The sequence below is a fragment of the Opisthocomus hoazin genome, chromosome 6, assembly GCF_030867145.1.
Source record: "Opisthocomus hoazin isolate bOpiHoa1 chromosome 6, bOpiHoa1.hap1, whole genome shotgun sequence".
Classification (NCBI taxonomy): Eukaryota; Metazoa; Chordata; class Aves; order Opisthocomiformes; family Opisthocomidae; genus Opisthocomus; species Opisthocomus hoazin.
In genome coordinates, this window is record NC_134419.1 from 2,795,113 (window position 1) to 2,808,110 (window position 12,998).

Sequence of the window (12,998 nt, forward strand, 5' to 3'; positions counted from 1 at the left end):
CCCCTAAAGCCGTAAGAACGCCCTGCAGCCATTTCCTCGCGTCTTGGGCCCTGCCAGGACACCCAGCAGATGCTCTTTTTTAGCCTAACCTCACTTACCCCAGACTTTCCACTCACTCGCTTGCCTGTACCTCATTCTCCCCTCTTCCTTCCAGCACAGCCAGCCTCTGGACAGGTTACACAACCGAAAGACCCCAACAGAATCCATACCGTAAGGCCAGCTGCCCGCCTAGCCTCTAGCTAAAGGCTAAATTTGTCAAAATTACCCCCCTGGCAGCACTAGCAGCAATGTGTGCAGGGCACCTCACTGGTGCTCACTCCCTAGGCTGCATATGCTTGACCTGTGTTTCCCGTTTTAACTCAAAGTAATTTACTTTTTGCATTTTCTGGTCAGGTTCAAGTGATTTTTGCACGTGTAAGAAGGTAGCCATCTCCCTCTTCTAACAGAAATGACAAAGTCCTTTGCATTACTGAGTACATGTCAGGATTCCACTTTTCTGCAGTGAACATCACCACTAAATAAGGACACAGCATTGACACTGCACTACTTGGAGGAAGCCAAGAGTCCAAGTCTTGTTTATGAACACAGAAATCACAGGAATCCCTTAATTCCAGACACAGACTGGGGACATAAATGGGATACGGATGGGAGCTGCCCATGGGCTGGCACTGCCACATCACTCCGAAACCTCCGTCCCCTCCATGTACAATGCAGCACTATCTGCCCCCAAACGCTGCTGCAGACAAAGTTGGAAAGTCTTAACATGAGAGTATTTGAAATGATCATTCTCTCTAATTATAAATATCTCACAAGGCAAAAAGGACTTTGAGAAAGAAAGCCCTATGTGATAGAGTTTATAAAACTTCAAAGGGAATGAGATATGATAACACTTAGCACTTCTAGATACCACTTTACATCTTCAAAGCACAGTCAAATCATTAACTAATTAATCTTCAAAGAACAGCACAGTCAGTGGAAAAAAAAAAAAGGAAATACTGAACATAATTGCTCATCACAAAAGAGTTTCTTACAGTCCTCCTCTTTAGCATTACATGTACTGAGCTGCAGACCTCACCGTTCTCTGCAGACCTCACCGTTCTCACCCTGCAAGAAAAGTCGCATTTTCTGTGCAACACGTGTACTGCAGTTCTTCTGACAAGTACCTCCATCAAAAATAATCGTCACTTCAGTGTCCCCCAGAAACCGCAGCAGAAAGCAAATGTGACTATTTTAGACTATTTTACAAGCAAAGGCATTCTCTAATTCTCCAGACCTACAAATCCGATCCAGGATTTTCTGAGTCAAACTGTGTTCTGGCTCACGAGTTTTTACCAGAAATAAAAGGCTCTGCAGCTCCAACCCAATTAAAATTCAGCTGATGGCACGAGCCAGGCCGGAGCCCAGCTTGCTCACTGGGAGCTCTTTTGACTCTGAAGGGCAAAGAAGTAGAAAAAACTGTTCATTTTAAGGAATGAGCCCAGCTTCTTTGATTAAAAGGATCTGGAAGCGGGGGGAGGTATTAGCTCCTCTGCTCAAGTAATTCCTGACTACGTTAACTCACCTGAGCTGTCGGTTTAACGAACAGCAATGTAAGGAACATGACCAAGGCACTCCACGTTTCAAATGATCAACACCTTGAACAAGGCACAGAGGAAATTTGTTGAGCAACCTGGTAGCACCCCTGCACAGTGCTGGGGAAGGGCACTCTGCTAAAGCCGCCTGGCTTGCACAGGCATTTCAGCGCTTTGAAGGATGAGAAGGAGAAAGATTTACTGGTTCCTTGTTTATTCAAAAAGGAAAAACCCGAAGGAATCTGATAACATAATGCCCTGGCTCTGGGTAGGATTTTGTCGTCTAATAAAGGACTATTCATACCGGCGAGGATAGATCTCTTCATCTAACTAACCGCAGCCTGTGATTCCATCTGAAGAATAAAGACTCCCTCCTTATCTGTTTTGTAGTAATGGCTAAAAGTAATCCAAATGGAAAACTCAAGCCAAGATAAAACAAAACCTTTCAAGACATTAAAAATAAGTCACCTGGTATCAAGAAAAAAACGTGACAAATCATTATTTTTTTAAGGCTTGAGAAAAGAGAAGTATATCTATTTCTTTCCTCTTCCTCCCTTCCCCAAGAATAATGTTTGTGTTCTCCTTGCATTATAAAAATCCACCAGAACACTGCAAAAAAGCGTTCTTTATTTTTGAAAGTTTCATGAGCTACATCACCCTTCTTCACACGTCGTTCAGACTGGAAGCCGAGGTTGCTGCCTGCACCGAGGGCTCTCCCAGGCTCTGCTCCGGCGGCTCGCCCGGAGGCTGCAGCGCAGATTCCATTCCCTTCCAACACCTACAACCCCGCCGCTCTAATCCCACTTTCTGACGCCCTGCGCAGAGCGGGCCAAGATTAACATTTGCAGAATGGAGATCGAGGCCGAACGCAGCAGAGTTTAAATTTATGTTTTGCTGAGAGCTTTTTATAGGCTGGATTATTTAAACTGAAAAACTCATGCAGGAAGAGAGATACTCATGGGATTTGGGTTTGGCTTTTTTTATTTTTTACACCAAGAATGAAATGATCGACCCATTCGGGAAGACAACCTGGCTGACAGACAGGCCAGGCGGGTTTTGGAAACTGTAGGCAACGTGGAGAAGAATACAGGAGAGGTCCCGCTTCTGGGCTGGAGGAGCAGAGGGCTCGCAAACCCTTTCCCTGGGAGGTCGGTGCCCTCGGGGTGCTCCCCACCACGCTGCATCCAGTGGGAAAGGCAGTGTGACGTGATTCTCGGGAAGCTGTGGCTTCCCATCCTGTGTCTCAGTCTAAACAAGCAAAGGAAGGTCGGAGAGAAAAAACATCATCAAATACCCAGATGCACCAACAACTCCCAGGCTTTTTAGGGCAGAAGAATGATTCAGGCTGAAGTAGGAGTCTGAATCCAAAGCGCGATGGGTATTCCTCACTAGCTCTACATGGGGACACTTACAGGAGCAGTCAGAAAAACATGAGATCAGAGGAACTTTCTTCTTGCTTGATCTTCACCCTCTTTCAAAGACGGTTCTAGTTTAAAGTAATGAATACACACAGGCAGATTTATTGAGAAACAGCTCCTGTGCAGACAAAGGGCTCTGTCCTAAGTGTATCCTCTAAGGTAAGCGGTTTCACAGAACTAGGTCACTGCAGAAATAAGAAAAAAATGAAGAGTTTTGAGAGACAGATGACACTAAGTAAATACTTTTAAAAGCCATTTCTAACCTGGCAGCCATCTTCACAGCTGTAAGGATGCTGGTGTGCTGACAGCACTCTGTCCTTCTGACCAAAACTCCTTCCCAGTCTGTTTTTATCCCCCAGTCTGTCTCAAGCCAACTATTTTCTTTGACCATGCATTCCTCTGGGCAGAGACCGCTTTTTTGGTCCATCACTACATAAGCAAGCGCTGCAGATACCACCAGCACAATAGCCTCCACCCGCAAAACAAACACCCAGCCTCCTGCCCCTAAGCCTTCCCACACCCAGTTTATTCCAAACCCCAAATACTTCTGCAGTGACCACAGGGACACTGCTTCGGACGTGGGCGATGTCCAGCTCCACACCAGCATTATTCTGCTCGACCCTCCTGGCAGCAACCCTGCCCTGATGCCACACCAGTGCCCCGTTCTGTGGCTGGGGTGGTGGAGCTCACGTGGTTGAGATGTTCTCAATGGAGGACCAGGGAAGGGAAGGTGGGAACCATCATCTCCCAGACTTTCAAACACCTTCGCACAAGGAGGTGAGGACTACGGGTATTCCTTGTAGCTCACCTACAGAAAAACTAACCTTTAATTTCACTAGGTGTGTACCCAGTATAAACTTTGGTTTCTCCAATAAACCTGTTTCCATCTTATTTTTCTGCATTAATCCAGTCTTTCCACTCCATTTCTCTCTTACAGGCATTTTTTCACAGATAAAACAACTCCCCCTCAAGGCTGCGTTTCTGAGAGCTGCTGACAGGAAAGCAGAGGAGAGTCTGCTGTCAGTAAATCCAGCAGCAATTCCCTGTTCTTACTATTCCTCCAATTCCCTCTTCTATTCTGCTGCCCTTTTCTGCCAACGCCATGTTTCAAAGATGCTCCTTTCATCAGGAAGCTCTCAAGCCAGAGGCAAGGGAAGAGGAGGCACTCCAGTCTTACTGTCAAGCCAGGACAGCAAGCAGCTTGAACACGCGCTCACCGGCTTTCTGTGAATTCAAACCAGAAGTTAAAAAAATGTTTAAGGGAAACTACAGCTTATTTGTTTTCAATCGCTCAAGAAGAAGGAATATTTCTTAAATGTTTTTTTTACATCCATCTTCTGCAGTAGAAAAAGAATATTTTTTTTTACTTAAATAAAAAATTTGATTCATTCAATGCTTTGGTAACAGCACCTGAAAACTTGCTTTCAAAAATGACTGTAATTAATCAACAACTGCATGCGATTTTGAACATTCTTTTAATACGAATAACTTGTTTGCTTGCGTGTTTATTTTTAATGAAGACATAGCTTATAAGTAAAACAAAGCCCAGCAAACCATAGCAAGTGAACAAAGCCTGCCTATCTTTGGGCTGGAAACCAGTACCCCAGCTCTGGCGATCCCAGACGCGTGCCAGGAAATCAGCTCGCCTGGCCAGCACCTGCACTCAAGATGTGGGACACAGCGGAGGGGATGGAAAGGAACCTATGGGAACTGCTCGGTTTGCTTTCCGTTTTTACTTGTTCTTTTTGGATTTCATCAGAAATACGGAGAGCAAAGCTGTAAGAAGGGACACAGTAAGAGAGGTCAGAGAGAAATTTGGGGTTCTTTCATGCTGTTTGCTGCAAATGTTCTGTGCATGGTGAGGGTGGAATGGCAGGTCTGCCACTTCAAAATAAATCAGTATTTTATTCCAAAAGACACATGAAAATTAAAATAATAATTAAAAAATTCTCTCAAGTCTGCATTACTTCTCCAGAAAAAAAAAAAAAAAATCAACAACCAAAACACACCAAAACTTCTGCTACATGAAATCCACAACCCAAGTCTATAGTGTTCTCCAATTTACAACACCACAGCATCGTAAACAGTTGAAAAGTAAGATGGAACAACTGGATAAAACTATGACTAAAAAAAACCTGAAATCCATGTATTAATTCAAGTTGACCAGAATGCAAAAAAAAAGTAAACCTTGCTGCACTGGAGGACCAAAAGCTGAATTCTTCAGGGCTAAGTCCTACGTGTTCTGGTTCTAAGCGTATTTCTAGCTCTTTCGGTGTGTCAAGCGAATGCACTGACTGCCAAGATGGAAATGCCCTGACAAGACAAAGAAAGGAAATATTTTAGGATGTCCTTCTATTCTGCAATTTTTGCATATCGCTGCAAACACAGCCTCACATGAGCTGAACTCAGCTAAGAAGATCAGAGAAACTTCTTTGCAACGGCCCCTTCAGCAGCTGACACTGCTGGTGCCAAAGCAGACAGGCCTAGGAAGGAAGGTGCTTCGGGGGGAAAAAAAAAAAAAAAGTGCATAAATCACAACAAAATTATCCATGGTAGGCTGCAATAAAATCTTCATGACATTTTTATAAAGTACTTAGACTATGGGCATTACTTTAGGTATCATCCCTCAATCATAAAATCTCAAATTAAGAGCAGTGTGACAGTTGCAAGGAGAAATAAAAGCTCGTTGCTATGGCAATCAATGCTAATTCCCTATGCGAAGGAAACATTCAAGTCTAATGGGAAAAAAGCAACCCTGCAACAGACGGAAAAAACTCCAAACCGTACAAACTCACCAGAATTTAAGTCACGTCCAGGATTGAAGGCTCTGCTATTGACGGTGGTAGACAGTCTATCGCAGCTAATAGTTCTAGACACGTTGGTGTTAAAATTTCCATCAAATCTGAAACAACAACAACAGGATTAGCAATCTAACATTACCTACCACGTCTACATAGCCTTTACAATGGAAACGCTTCTTATTGAAATTTCAGTGAAAGATAATTATTCTGGAAACTTCAACATTCAATATTTTAAGAGTCCAGGAAAAACTGTGAAACCCCAAACTACAGGGAACAAGCTCATCACGGCTGGATTGCATCTGCTCTCCTCAACGATACGTTGTATTTTCCTCCACAATTCTCCTCAGAAGACAGCATCATAAGAGAGCATGCTCTTCCATTTCATTTTAAACAGCAGAGCTTCCTGCTTGGGAACCATGTGCAGCGTCCCGGCGTGCCGTCAGGAAGCGTTCTCTCCTGTTGAACCCAACTTCTTCTTGCTAGAGACTCTTTCATCAGTACTACTATTTCATCTTTTGCTTTTAAAAAATTTATTCCAAGTGTCTTGCACGAAGAGGATTTCCTCTCCACATCTTTACGAAGAAGATCTAATAGAGCAACGGTAAACCTACTTTCTGTACCAAAACTTGAGGACTGACATGCCCAACAGCGGAAGGAACCCAACAGGTGGAAGTTTTGTTACATTTTGGTAAAATAATTCAAATACATTCATTACTCCCAATGTAGAAAGGATTCTGATGCATAGTTGTAATGATGACAAAATATAACTAAACCAATGCCTTAACAATATCTACAATAAAAAGAGTTTTAAAGGGTTATAAATAACTGGAAACACTTCTGAAGTTTTCAAGGACTTCAATGCAGTTTTGTATCATTTACATAGGGCAGTTTTATTTTTTAACATTTTTGTGACCTCGAACATTTTGATGACATTTGACTTCTGGTGTGACCATTCTAGTAATTCAAAAAAACTGTTTCTTTCCTATCAGAGAATTTTTCTACCATCAAACTCTTCCTAAGAAATTATGACAAACCGCAAGCGAGGTCTGCATAACATCCCGTTCTGGATGAAGAGCCTTAAGCAGCCTTTCTGGCGTGAAAGCTGATAGGAAACAAGTCTTGGAGAGAAACCGGGCAGAGTAGGGGTTTGTTCAATACTGCCAAGGCTAAAACACCAAATTACACAAAAACCAGCTATGTCAAAAGACACTGACCAACTTAATATTAATGGCACATCAATCACTGACAGCTCACCCAGTGCCACTCCAATGCTTTCCATTTAGCTCAATGCACATTATATTTGAGCTTAAGATTCCCTATTTAGTTGCTTATTGTCACCTGCACATAGCTGCTTAAACTGATGTTTCACTTTTTCACACACACACATATAGGTACACGTACCAGCACACCCACATATATAGGCTATCACACAGTGGAGGCCCAAAAATACTGCAAGCAAAAGTGGTGTGCAAACCAAGCGCTGTTCTTCTGGTTGAGATTTTGAAAAAGAAATTGGAATCCAGTAAAGCTGCAACTATTCCGACAAATATGGTGCCCAGTAGGAATGGAAAGCTGCTGATTTTCTGGTTCTGCCCTTGCAGAGTGCTCGCTTGCAGGGCTGGGGTTTGTAGACACAAACAGTCAATTAAAAAAAAAAAAAAGCACTTCTAAATCATCCTCTTAAAACAACAATTAGCAGAAACAAAACCCACAGACAGATGGAATTGGTTACCACAAGGAAATTTCAAGTTCTGACCACAGGAAGCAAGTCTTTTTAAGCAAACTCAAGCTCTCCTAATCCAATATATTTTCTTCCTGCCCAATTCCAAACCATTTCGTCGAGCAGGGACGCAGCTGCAGCAGCCCCACGGCAGCCAGAGGCAGGACTTGCCGAGGTTTTTGGTTCACGGGGCCTGCATGTGGGACGGAGGAAAACCTTTTATGATTTAGAAGTGAAAGCTAACTAAGAAAAAGAAAAGTATTAGTTGGGAGGCTTAAGATCACCACCTCTGTAGGTGACTGGATCCACTTTCAGAAATTTAGCGTTACGATACCAGACAGCCGCTCCCGAGCGCAGCGCTGGGGCTCAGGGCGAGCAGCACTGCCGCTGCGTACACAGCCCGTCCGGTCGCCTGCTGTTCGTGACTCGTGCCACTGTAACCATGATTAAGGTTGGGCAGGGTTGGGGGTTTTTCCAAAAGCAGAGGTTTAGCTTTTGTTACAAGTGGAGGGGACAGCATCGCCTTCTCACAGGTTCAGAAATCTGCCCTTCAAGTACAGAAGTAAGTTCCTGAGAATGATTAAAACTCCGTAATGATTTTCTGAGTTACAAATATACAAAATAGCCTTTTATGCAAATACATAACAAAACCCCAGACACTGACTACTTTGGTCTTAACATCAGATCAAATTTTATGATCCTTGTAGGGTCACACGAAGTCTCATTGTACATAGCTAGAGCTCATCAGGGAAGAGGCTCTATTGGAAGAAGCTCTCATCAAACTGAATTTTTGAATATTGAAAAAAGTGATCTTTATCGATTACTGCTTCATTTTCGTATCTTCACTGTCACACAGAAATATCAATAAAAACATCGTCTCCTTAAACTGGCCTGCTTTAAAGTTAGTTTAATCTATATCCATAAACACTACGTGCATCTTCAACTAACTGTGTTATTGTTAAAGGACACGAATGAGACTACCAGAGTTACCAAGGCACCAAAGTTTTTTGATCCCTTCTTAAGTCTAGTCTCAAGCAAAAAAAAAAGTCATGCATATTCAGAAACAATTAACTGCCCTCCATACTTTAAAAATTATGTAGAATAAATGCAGTTTAAACACAGCTCTATCAATTTTGGTCAATATTGTTTATACACATACTGGTGAAGAAAAAAAGTATTTTTAAGTTGCAAACCTTCTACCACTTAAATGCAAATCTACATGGGGAGTGAAGTTTTTGCACCAGGGAGTCCTAGAGCAGCGTGTACCCAAATTCCCTCTCTCATCTCTCTACAAGCACTTTACATACCTCAGTCTTTTCACATAGCTGGGTTACCATACATAACCACAAACAGTTAACTCCGCTTGCCCTCCTCCATCGCCACCTAACACGCACAATTATGAACTTGCTCGTCACTGGAGAAACATCTTTAATCGTGGCAGCTGCTCAACACATCAAAACCGCTCAGCGATGAGCGCAGTGAAAAATGCCGTATGCAGCGGGAACAAGAGCGGGCAGCTCAGTCCTGTGCTCTACAAAAAGTCCCGTGGGTTCCTTGCTGGACGCAGGTGCTCGGTGCTTTTGGTATTTTATCCCAAACAGCATAATCAACAGCACTCCATCGGCGCTGCTGTTTGGATTCAAGACTCACACAAGGGCAAAGAGCTCTTGATGCTCTTCTGCGTTACCCTCGCTCTTCATGGCAAGGAAAAGTGAGAGAAACGGACAGACGGACAGATGGACAGGCCTCCTGCCCTCCTGCTCAAACCATCGAGGTTGTAAGATCAAGGAGATGCTACATCAGACACCGAGAGCGGCCAAGCTGAGACGGCGCGGAGCTCTGCATGGCCTCATCCACTCTACCAGGAGCTGCTTGTTGCAATTATTGGCAACCCGCTCTCTGACAACTCCCCAAAGTCCTCTCCATCGAGGAAAAGACTTGACATTTCACAGCAACATCGTTCTTGGATCAAGGCTGTGGCTTTTCCTACCCCCATTACAATCTAACCACTTCAAAAAAAATACAGCTCCTACCAAGCAAGCGAAAATGTTGTTGATTTTTTGTTGGCTAAAGAATCTTAAGAATAAGATTGATTGACAGAGGATGGGTTTCACAAAAAGCACGTTTATCTTTGGGCAAAAGCAGACAGAGCAGAGCTAGAGACTGCACATCTCCGTGCTAAAGAAATATTTCCGAGGAATACTAAAGAACAAACTCCTAGGGAAAGATAATGACTTTTCAGGATGTTAGCTAATTGTCCCAGTGCTCCCATCAAACTCTGTTAGTGATGGCAACAGGATACCTTGTTAGCCACTAACATTATTCACGTCTCCGAACACGGGCAGTACATGCTGGGGTTTAATTCAAAATCATCTGGAATCCTCCTCTCCATTTTATTTTATGCTAAAAGTCACCGTGGACACTCAAAGTGACACGTGTGTCCTGACACACAGTTCTCACACGACCCAAACCACTCGCTTTAAATCACCCGGCGGCGAAGCTGTGCGTATCTGGACTCCAAATGTTGAATGTGTGGCTACATCACTCCTTAACAGACACCGAGCCGCCAACCTGAATTTCAGGTGTCACAGTCACAATAGCTATTAACACGGGGTTTCAGGCAGATAAACACCAGGTCCCACTCCGGCATGCTTTCTAGGAAAGAAAAATTCAAGTTATCACCCTCGACTGCCCTGCCACGGGCACTCCTGCGGCCCCAAACCGATCACCGCGGGCCAAGGCGACCAGCGTCTCAGCTAGAAGCACGCTATTCACACTGCACTTTCTGCTGGAGCATGTCGAAGCACTTCAACGCAAAAATCAACAAAGTCCCTCAGCTTTTCTCGGTACACAAGTGTTATATTACCCACCAGGAAAATGAAGACATAGATTCCTCAATAATCTGCAGCAGTGCTGGGAAAGGAAGGCAAGAAATTACTGCAGCCCAGCCCACCCCTTCTTTCTCTTGCTACAGCACACAGGTAGCAAAAAGAGAACACAGTTAATGGAAAAATTATATAAATTACATATGCAGGAGAAGAAGTGTTTCAAACTCCGTAAATTCAAGACCAGCCCTGAGACAGACCTGTCATCTCAGAGCAAGGTCAGCTCCAGACTGAGCTAGGTGGGATATCCAACTTAAACCTCTTTTCAGGTGCAGTTTGCCTTAAAACTGTTTTTTTGCACCTTGCAATGGAGTTGAGCTTCACTGGTTCTACAACACAAGGACCCTGAGGAGACACCAGCTCCCATCGCCAAATGTACCTCCTCAGAAAACCAAGACCAGAAACTGGGCAAAGGCACTGCTGTGGCAAATTAACATTGCAATATTTACAATCATTTTAATTAAACTGAGGAATTTTCCACGTACTTCTTTGGGATATCGTTAAGTCATTTCAATTCAGAACGCGCTACAAAACTATTTGGCAATCTTCACCATTAAAGCAACAATTCCAACTCAAGCCGCAACTCTGCCATGCGGCATTTACAGTAGACGCTTCTATTCTTGGCTGTAACTGCTGGTTTGACCTTTCCCACGACGTTTTTCTACCACGTGCGTTCTCCACACAAGTTTCAAACCACACAAATCTTCCCATCGCTTGCTTCGGTTCAGGCTGCCCAGGGAGGCTGTGGAGTCTCCTTCTCTGGAGATATTCAAACCCCGCCTGGACAAGGTCCTGTGCAGCCGGCTCTGGGTGACCCTGCTTCGGCAGGGGGTTGGACTGGGTGACCCACAGAGGGCCCTGCCAACCCCGAACATTCTGTGATTCGGTAGAAGTCAGAAATCCCAAAACTTCAATATTTTAAGATTTGCAGGCAAGCATTGACCACCCCCATTTCTCTGCACAAAGGGAAACTTAATTTTTCCCAGCATCTCCCAGTTTCGCCAGCAGCAGGACCACGAGGCGGACGATAACAGCCACGGCTGACCGAGGTCTCTGAGATTCGGCCCAAAACATTTTGAGTGGTAACACCACAGCCAACACTCGTAAGGCCTCCAAAATCCTTACCAGAAACCCACACCAAACCCTGTATTTAGCTGTAATTAGTTGTTTTATTTACTTCAGTGAGAGCTAAAGACGCTGGTTGAAATGCAGTTTGAAGAGAGGCGTGCTCCCCCATCCCCCCTTCCCTGCCTCTTGACGAAGCCCTTCCTTCTGGAGCCGCTTTAATGAAGGGCCGATCGAAACCGCATCCCGCGGGAGCAAACAGCGCTGCGACTCCCGCTTTGATCTCTTCCCCGCGGAGCAGCGCGCTCCCTGCCCGGCTTGCAAGATGTTCGCTTGATTGACGTCGGCTCTGATGTGCGCGCGCCTTTGAACTTCAGACGTGAAATTCCCATCAGGCCGCGCTCATTTTTATTCCCCTTCAACAGGATTTACAAGCAGGAGATCAGCGAGCGTCGAAGATAAAATGAATTTGCAGAGGCTTTGAATCTTACATCAAAACAGCGCTCAAGTGAGCTCCAATTGGATTTTGCGCGGCCTGAATTTACAGCGTAAATCAGCCTCCTTCGTACGGTTTCAGTGGAGGGAAAAATGAGGGAGCCGGGTATCAAAATGACACTTGAGCAGCTGCTGAGGGGGGCTCGTTGTTTTCAGACTCGTTTCTTTCCCTCCCTTTTTGTTCACACAAGTTTAAAGCTGATTTTAGCATGCAAATGAAATTATAGGAGTTCATTGAAAATTCAGCGTTTCCTTTGAAATTCACAACTAGGCATGTTTTCTTGATTGTAGGGCACCATTTTCACTCCTATTCACATGCTTAAATAAATACTTAAATACATGGTTCCTTCTGCATCTAAACAGAAAGCTGGAAAACGATGTTTTTATGAATAAATTCAACAACGAAAAAAAGCTACTGGTGATTGAGTTAACCAGTGTCTTCTGGCATGGCACTTAAGTTGTCCCAACCAGTTCAACTGCTGCTTGAAAAAGTCAAAGTATACTTGCTCTCGGATGTAAAGAAGGCGTATTATCGGAAGGAGGACTGCGATGCAGGAACACAAACTATTCCAAAAAACACCTTTTCATGAGAAACTCGACCACATTTACCATGTAAAATCAAGAGTCCAAGGGAGAAAAATCCTAAATACCAGCTACAGTTTACGGACGCAACAAGGCCACGGCAATACCAGCACTATGCCCACTCCCGACCTTTTCTAGAAACCCACATGCCTGACTGTAGTCTGATACTCTGCAAGAACAGCAAATAGATCTTAAATTTCATTTAGTGCAGCCCACCCACTTCTCTTTTGGAAGAGCAGCTCTTTAGATATTGCGGCAAGCGAAGGAACCGAACGGGATTGCCGTTATCTCCCACTCAACTGCTCCAGAGACGGAAGGTAAACACAGAAAGAGCCGCGATAAAGTTGAACTGCATGCGCAAATATTTAACCATCTGTTTAAAAAAAGAAAAAAGCAGACCACTTCTGAAGGCGGTATCACAGTCTGGGAGTAAATGATTTTCAAAAATAGGTTTGTAAACT

General features: G+C 44.0%; 1 protein-coding gene across 2 annotated transcripts in view; it reads right to left on the reverse strand.

Moving 5' to 3' along the window:
* Positions 1 to 12,998, reverse strand: part of CACHD1 (cache domain containing 1) — a 117,027-nt gene that overhangs the window by 44,976 nt on the left and 59,053 nt on the right. For both annotated transcript variants that reach the window (XM_075424303.1, XM_075424304.1), the window contains exon 4: positions 5,785 to 5,891. In XM_075424303.1, coding sequence (XP_075280418.1) covers positions 5,785 to 5,891 — 107 coding nt within the window. The remainder of the gene's footprint in view (positions 1 to 5,784; positions 5,892 to 12,998) is intronic.